Below are 7321 nucleotides of genomic sequence, written 5' to 3' on the forward strand. Positions count from 1 at the left end.
CATGCAACGGAACAGGCGGCGGGACAACCGGAGAGTTTGCTCCAATGACGGGGTGCACATGTCCAAGAACCACAGACGTTCCTTGAAAATCACAAAACAAACATTCAGCCAAAAAATGAGCAGTGGCCCAATTTTCAGGCTCCAATGGTTGCAGATTGTATCAAGGGGGTGAGGCAGCAAAATTCTTCTCAATCTCATCACTCAACTTGTCAATGCAAGGTGCATGCACGTCATGGCTGAGGCATCACCTCCACCTCCACCCCGGCTGACGTTGAAGTGTGCGGCGTGAGGGACGCCGTGCATGTGACACTGCGTGCTGTGGAGACTTGCTGCTGGCTGATCACTGACTTCTGCCGCAGCATGCTCATCGCTGTCCCCAGCCGCAGCAGCGTCCTCACCTGTGTGGCCCGCGACAAAGCGAAAGGGGCAAGAAGGAGCGGTGGGAGCAGAGCAGGGAGTCAAGTCAGCAGCAGGCAGTCGGACTAGCTTGTCCTTCCAGCCGCATATGCGGGCACCAAACATGTCAATATGGCGCAGCGGCACTCTTCCAACGTGCTCAAGGCTGCTGCAGCAACCACGACCTGTCCGCGGGCGGCGCTGTGCTGAGGGATGACATTGCTGAGCAGCAACCTGCATAGGTCGGCAGGTAAATGTCCAAAGACCTATCGTGGCGCGCCCCCCGCCCCTCATGGAGCTCCATCGACAGCTGCTCGTGGACTACAATGCGTGGCTGTGGCAATGTGCTGCGGCTCACATTGACTGGCAGCTCAGCCACCATCCTGTCCATGTCAACGGGTGTTGTCTTTTCATGATCTAGGAAGCGGTCTGTTTCATCAACAATCTCGGTGCCCATGAGCTCCTCAATCACATCTGTGTGTGTGTGTGGGAGGGGGAGACAGAGAGAGAGAGAGAGAGTGTGTGAGTGTGTGTATGTGTGGGTGTGTGCGCGCGCACGTGCGTGCGTGCGTGCGTGCGTGCGAGCGCGCGTGCACGCGTGTGTGCGTGCGCGCGTGCAAGCGCCTTCTTTCGTACGGGAATGTAGCTATGCTTGATGAGAGGGCTCCAGCATACATAGCCACACATGCGGAGACAGCTGCCTGACAGGTCCCATGCCCCCCGCTCTGCCGCCAAAACATGGCCCCTAGTAACGCGTTGCTATGTGTGCACGCACCCTCCAGAGTGATGATTCCACAAGGCACCGTTCCAGCAGCTGCCCCTTGACGCGTTACCAGGCGGCCAGGGGAGTTGACACCCAGGTCGGCTGAAAATGATGAATCAGCCGCTGCTGCAAATGCCGAGGGGGTGCCGCTCGGCGACAGCGCCGGTGCCTGCTTAGCCACAAAGGGGCTCTTGGCTGCCGCTTTGGAGATGCCCACGCCGCCACCAGCTTGTATAAACGTGGGTGACCGGGTGCTTGACAGATGGCCTCGCAGCTTTGAAAACAAGCTTGCAAGGCGTCCACTGTCGACCGAGGCGGTAGTTTCAATATCAACCTCTTGTCTGCCAGGTGAGATTGCGGGTTGGATCTGCAAAGAGTGGTGGGACACGCGCCCTGCTGCGTCTGTGCCTGCAACACCCTGGCCGCCGCTCGCATCCAAGGGCCCCGCAAAGGGCGGGAGCATGCTGGCGCGCTGCAGTGCGTCGATGGTGGCGGCACGGCCCACGCGTGTGGTGTCGTCTTCGCTGCACCCAGGGGGTGCCATCAGGACCGCCAGGTGGCTGTGGCCAGTCTGCATGGTGCGAGTGCAACGAATGGGGCGCAGCGTGCACACTCATTGGTTCCTTGGATGCATGCCCTGAAAGTCCTTGAGGCTAAACACGCATACACGCACGCGGGCTGCTTCAGCGTGATCAGGCTTGTACCACTTTGAATAGTGCCCACTCCGTAAGTCTGGACGCATGCTGTATCCGACGCAACAGACCAAGGCCAGTGAAGATGCTCCAAGGGGTTCAATGCCCAAAAGGCTCCACTCAGCAGAACACATGCCTGTTTCTAAGCCTCCCACCTTGAAGAAGCGCAGGACGTCATACAGTGGCGCCATCGCCGGCAGCCGCGGCACCGGCCGCACGCGCAGCTCCCTGACGCGCGGCGGGTCTCCCTTTCCGCTCCACCGCCGCAGCAGCTCCAGCAACTCTTTCACCAGGATCAGGCCCACGATCTGGGTGCGGTCGTCGTCCCTGAGGTTGAATACAAAGTTGTCTGAGACCTTGCTTGCATAATATCACAGCCGGTGGACAACGCTCGCTCGACTGTGGCACGGCTCAGGCGCACCTTGTGACGGGGATGCGCGAGTACCCCGAGGCCAGGATGTCGTCGACCAGTGTGTCGTCCAAGGCGGCATTCTCGGAGATCGCAAACACCTTTGGAGGGCATGGAGGGTTGGGTCCAACACCTGACTCGATGACATGGCATGATGGGCAATGCAAAGGCGCTTGCATCGCATACTGGGGGGGGGGGCAGCGGTGGGGCGCTTGCAAGGGAGTACCCAAGCTGCCGCCCGCTACCAAGCCCAAGCGCCACCAAGTTCCGTGTGTGTCTACGCCCGTGTGGGGTCAGCAGTACAAGGGGGCGCAACCTTGCCTGTTCGTCTTGTTCTGGGCGTTGATTACCTTGGACAAGGGCGTCATCGCCACAGAGGCGGTCTTCATTGTCAGCTCCAGGGCCCCGCTCATGACCGCCACCTCATCGGCAGTCAGGGTCCCGCCCATCCCTGTGAGCGAGGAAGCGGTACCGGTGAGAGCGCCATCTCGCGCCCTTGCAACCGCCTGCGTGATGGCCGCTGTGCGCTCAACGCTCAGCAGACACAGATCACGGCCCGGTGGCTATTGCGAGAGGCCTCCGGTTTGTGAGGCCACAGACATGCATGTGTGCGCCATGCAGAGAGCGCGTTCAGATAGAACCACCATCGGCAGAGCAGCAGCGCTTCACTTGAGCTCAGCGCTCGAGGCCAGTCGTCCCCAGCAGCTGCGTGCCAACAGCGCAATCAAACGCACCGGCGTCCTGGCCGTGCAGGCTCAAAATCGTCTGAAGGTGCTGGCGCGGAAACAGTGGGTCTTCACGACCAAGCGCCTTGTGCAGCACCCAGCCCAGCGGCCAGCTGACGGGCGCGCAAACCCACATCAGCATGCGCACGACGGGCGCGACGCTGGCGCCAACGGCGACGCCGTGCCTGCTGCAGATTGCCTGCGGGATGATCTCGCCTGCGTTGCATATCAAAGGGACATCAGGGCAGAAGACGGGTGTGACAAAGTCCTCAGGAGGCCGTCGTGTGCAATCGCTGGCAAATGTGGCATGGATCTTATGCTGAATCTTGTTTGGCTGGCCAGCGAGCGGGAACGGTGGCTGAGGGGGGGGGCAGTTGTTGGATCAAGGTGGGAATGTGGGGCTGGGGTAATATGGGTGGGGTGATTGCTAAGGGGTGGTGTGAATGAGGGAGCGGTGGTGTCAATCATGCAGGTCGGGCACGGACGCACCAAACAGCAGGATAGCGGTGACAGACAGGAGGATGGCCGCTACAGGGTCCAGCAGCTTGTCGAGGAAGATGGGCAGCTGGTGGGAAGGTGGCGGTGATGGTGGTGGTGTGTGTGTGTGGGGGGGGGGTACAAGGGACAGGAACAGGGGCAGGGCACGGCGTGTCGGTGCACTGCTGCACGGTGGAAGTACGGAAACGATATGGGCCAAGCTACTCTGCCAACGTGGCACTGCACTGGTCACCCTCAAACAGGCCAGCCTCTGCACTGCAGCAGCTCACTGTTTCCATGCAAGCTGCGTTGCACATCACCAGCGTGCACAGCAGCCAGTGGGGGTTGGACACCAGAGGCAGCAGCTTCGCGGCGCGCTTCTGTTCAAGAGGCGTGCCGCTGCGCCGCAAGACCTGCAGAGAGGGATAGGAGTCAGTGCACCCGGGCGGAGTGCTGGGGGACATAGGCATCATCGGTTTTACCCATCTGCGATTCGACACATCCCGGTCGTCACCGACATGTCCAACCTCTTGATTGCTGTTGTGAAGCATTTGCTGCCTCATGCCTGTGCGACTGTTACGCTGCTGGATATTGAGCCTCCGTCAGTTCAGAACCCTGTGATCCATTCCCAGTCAGCACCCAACCGGCAGCTACCATGCAGCTGCTGCGCCCACCTCTAGCTCAAGGCGGTCGAGGGACAGGAGGCCCAGTGTGAGGCCTGCGACTCGGAAGGGGAGCGGGCGATCGATCAAGTCGCATTCGTACGCAACAGCTGCGGAGTCCCACTATGATTGATGACACCTTGGCTGAAGGACTGCTTTGTTGTTGCTTCTAGGTTCATGGTGGGGGAGGAGGGGCCGGGCCCCGCAGGCGGCGTGCCCTCGCGCAGCGTGCGCACCCGAGAAGACGCCTGAGAAGAGCACTAGAAACGTGACTGTGACGGCATAGCCGACCTCCATTGCGATTTCCAAATGCTCGTGGTTGTACGCCCCTGTGGGCGTCACAGCATACTGGACCATGGCTGCCCCTGCGCGGCGGCTGTGCTGACACGTGCGCGCACGTGGCGTCACGCGCTGTTGCAGCGACCGCTTCTGCCGGTGACCACAGCGCGTGCCGGCTGCGACTAGCGGCCGCTGATCAAGAGGAGCTAAGGGTGCATCTGCTTTTCTTTCTCACTCACATTATCTAGAAACTGAGCGAAGCACGGGCGAGCATTGGCCGAGCCGCGTTCCGGTGGCGGTTTCGAAGATAACAGTGCTTGCTTTTCTAACCTAAAAACTGTTTGATGAAATCTTACATTCACCCAAGACGACGTCGTGGGTTCTCGTGGCCAGGCTGGGAATAAGCCCGTGGGCATCACAGGGGCAGCAGTACTGGGCGGCTTGTGCCCAAAGCCTTGAGCCCGCAAGCTGTCGCCTCTGCCGTCGCTGGCCTCTGGCAACAAGACCTGCGATGCACGGCTGCAACATTGCATCAACAACCTCATGGTGGCGACATTTTTGCTCTCTGTGCCGAGAGTCGTTGCCAGCGGGGGCATCGGTAGCGCGCACACTGCAGCTGCTGCTGCGCCTTTACGCACAGAGGGCGATACTGTTGTGGCGGCTGCCGCGCCACCTCGTCAAAACCAGCACGGTCCTGGCGGCACGCGGCGAGCGGATGGGGCATCTGGGTGAATGTTGAGGGACCTGGCCCCATGAGCTTCTGGCCCCACCTCTGTGCGCACAGCGCGCTTCATCCAGCCGACAGGGTCGGCGCCCATTTCAACGCGCACACGCGACGCGCCCCGGCGCCGCAAGCGGGGGCACACAAACCGGTGCAGGCGCCAGGCGCAACGGGTAAACCAAGCAGCCTCCTTGTGAAAGCATTGGGTCGTATCCCTGATATCCACCCTTTCCGCGTCCTGGCCCGCTCTCACAAAACGCCACACGCAGCTGCCGCGGTTCACGCACGCCAGTGAAGAGAGTAATTACATTTGTGCACCAGGCAGCAGGGCGGGCGCGGGAAATGACGGCGCCGGTGCTGGGCCGGCCGAGGAACGACAAGTGGCATGATGGTACAGGAGAGTGAAGCGCCCCTGCACCTGTGACGAAACGCGGGGCAGCCAGCGCGCCCAAGACGGGCGCCCCGCGCGGCGGCTGCGCGGAAGGGCACTCAGCACGCCGCGGCGCGGCGCGGGCGCGAGCCGAACCCGGGGATGCCCCGCCGCAGGCCCCCGGCGAGCCGATGCGTAGGAACCGAAAAGCAGCCGCCAGTCCGCCTTCGGACTGGCGGCCGCACCATCGGACTGGCGGCTGCACCGCCTGAAGCAGCGGCGCACAGCACCAGAGCATGGGGGCGGGGCGAGGGGTCTCGTCGCGGGCTGCTCCCCGCGGGCGTCGGCTTTGAATCAACAATGGCGCCTCAGGAACCGCAACCGTCTCGGTGCCATGGTTTCCAAGGGCTGAGTGTGTGATGAGCCGTTGCCGCGGCGACGCCCGCAGCCGGCCGCCGCACGGCATGGGGCCCGTGGGCACTCCCCGCGGCGGCTGGCCCAGGAGGGGGGCAAAGCCGGGCGAAAACAGCGACACGCGGCCGCAGCAGGAGCGCACGGCCGCGGCAAGGGCGTGTGGGTTCGTCTCGGTAAATAGGCAGCGGTGCGCGCCCGGTCGGCCAGGCGGCGCGCCCCGCGCTCACTCCTCACAAAGACTGCCCGCGCGAGTCTCGGCAGCAGCCCGGCCCCGCGCGCCGGCTGGAATTATGGCAGCCTTGCGCGCGCGGCCGGGCCAACGTGCGGATCGGCGGCGAACGGAAGAATGCACAGGGGAGACCAGTGGCTTCGACGGGGCACGTAGGCACGCGCCGCGAGTTGCATGGCGCCCCCCGTTGCCCGCGGCGATGTTTTGTTTCGTTGGTGCAGTTGGCGCGAGGCGCCGATTTGGTGCGACTGGAGAGCCAAGGCGGCGGCCGCGCGCGACGAAGCCAGGCGCGCGGCCGCGCCCCTTTGTTAAGACCTTGACCGACATGGCTTTCAAAACAACAGATGCAAGGCAGGCGCCACGACAGGTGGGCGGTGGGGCGGCCCGTCGACGAAGAGGACTGCGCTTTTGGTGGGAGGGCAAACGCTGCCGCGGTGCAGGGCAATGCTGCGTCGTTGTTGGGGTTTCACGACCCAAAAGGAGGGCCGCGCACGGCCGGCAGCCCGAGCCGGCACCTGGGAAAGGGGCGGCCCGCGCCCCAGCCGACACATGGCCGACCCCAGGCAGAGAGCTGCTGTAAAGAGCGGATCAGCGAGAATGAATCAAGCTCGGAAACAACAACAAAAGCTGTTCACGCGGGCGGGACGGGGGGGGGCTCCCGCACGCATCACAGGGCCCGCCCCATGGGGCCCCGCGCCGCGGACGGGAACAAACGAACTCAAGCTTCGGGAGGCAGCCTCGGGTTTGGTGGTGGCGAGTGGGGGCGGGGGTGGGGTGCGGAAATGCGGGTCGTGTCGGCCGCCTCGTGCCGCTCTCGCGGTCGCTGGGGCCTTCAGATGCTAAATCCTTCAGCGGCAGCTGCCCCATCAGAAAGGGCCCCCGCCGCCCCGCGCCGGCCGGAGCCCAACCAGACCTCGTCAGATCCCGCCAGATCAGATGATGAAGTCCAAGACCGCGTCCTCGTCGGCGCCGCCCAGCCCGGGCGCCCCCAGGTCGCCGAACAGCTCGAGCGCCGCGTTGCGCGCAAACTCAACGCGCACGTCCCCGCCGTCGTCCATGCTGTAGCGCCACTCCCAGCTGGGGGCGTCGCCCATGAGCGGCAGCAGGGTGGTCTGCAGGCCGTTGCCGCGGGGGGCGGAGGTGACGACCATGCGGTAGCCATCGGGCACCTCGAAGACCTGGCG

General features: G+C 63.4%; 2 protein-coding genes across 2 annotated transcripts; both read right to left on the reverse strand.

Annotated features, from left to right (window-relative positions):
* Positions 1-864: 864 nt before the first annotated feature.
* MNEG_3516 (hypothetical protein) lies at positions 865-4421 on the reverse strand (the record flags this gene model as incomplete). Its single annotated transcript, XM_014048010.1, has 9 exons — positions 865-870; positions 2007-2178; positions 2273-2361; positions 2611-2711; positions 2995-3201; positions 3475-3550; positions 3783-3875; positions 4137-4180; positions 4361-4421. The coding sequence occupies 9 exons, from the start codon at positions 4419-4421 to the stop codon at positions 865-867; spliced, it is 849 nt and encodes a 282-aa protein (XP_013903464.1).
* Positions 4422-7069: 2648 nt separating this feature from the next.
* MNEG_3517 (hypothetical protein) lies at positions 7070-7306 on the reverse strand (the record flags this gene model as incomplete). Its single annotated transcript, XM_014048011.1, has 1 exon — positions 7070-7306. A coding segment is annotated over one exon (237 nt), but the record flags the coding sequence as incomplete, so codon positions are not given.
* Positions 7307-7321: the final 15 nt, after the last annotated feature.

The sequence above is a fragment of the Monoraphidium neglectum genome (assembly GCF_000611645.1).
Source record: "Monoraphidium neglectum strain SAG 48.87 unplaced genomic scaffold scaffold00444, whole genome shotgun sequence".
NCBI lineage: Eukaryota > Viridiplantae > Chlorophyta > Chlorophyceae > Sphaeropleales > Selenastraceae > Monoraphidium > Monoraphidium neglectum.